General features: G+C 64.9%; 1 protein-coding gene across 1 annotated transcript in view; it reads right to left on the bottom strand.

Moving 5' to 3' along the window:
- The window catches only part of LOC125481071 (zinc finger protein 362-like), a 5,295-nt gene that overhangs the window by 2,221 nt on the left and 2,630 nt on the right, over positions 1-444 (bottom strand). The window contains exon 3 of the mRNA XM_048592192.1: positions 147-371. Within this exon, the coding sequence (XP_048448149.1) occupies positions 147-371 (225 nt within the window). The remainder of the gene's footprint in view (positions 1-146; positions 372-444) is intronic.

Genomic DNA, 444 nt, shown 5'->3' with positions numbered 1-444 from the left:
CTCGCGCGCGCACACACACACGCTCTCTCGCGCGCGCACACACACACACACCCTCTCTCGCGCGCACACACTCTCTCTCTCTCTGTCCCACCCCTGCCCCTGCCCGCCTGGCCGTGCCCAGCCTGTGCCCCCGTTGCACTCCGCACCGTGTGTGCTGCTGTAGGTGGGAGAGTTGCCGGAAGGTTTTCTGACAGTAGCTGCAGTTGTAGGGCTTTGCGCCCGAGTGGATGCGCACATGCTGCGCCAGGTACGAGGTGTTGGCGAACGTCTTCGAGCAGTGGGGGCAGTGGTGGGGTTTGCACTCGCTGTGGGACTTGCTGTGGACCTGCATCTCCGACTTGGACAGGAAGCTCAGGGGACACACCCTACACCTGCAGGACAGAGAGGGAGAGAGGCTCAGTCCCTCTGACAGTGCCCGCTCCCTCACCCTCCGACAGCGCCCCC

The sequence above is a fragment of the Rhincodon typus genome, unplaced genomic scaffold (genome assembly GCF_021869965.1).
Source record: "Rhincodon typus isolate 14 unplaced genomic scaffold, sRhiTyp1.1 hic_rhity00000778, whole genome shotgun sequence".
Lineage (NCBI taxonomy): Eukaryota > Metazoa > Chordata > Chondrichthyes > Orectolobiformes > Rhincodontidae > Rhincodon > Rhincodon typus.
Note: the sequence above shows the minus strand (reverse complement) of the source record. Positions and strands in the feature narration are given on the sequence as shown.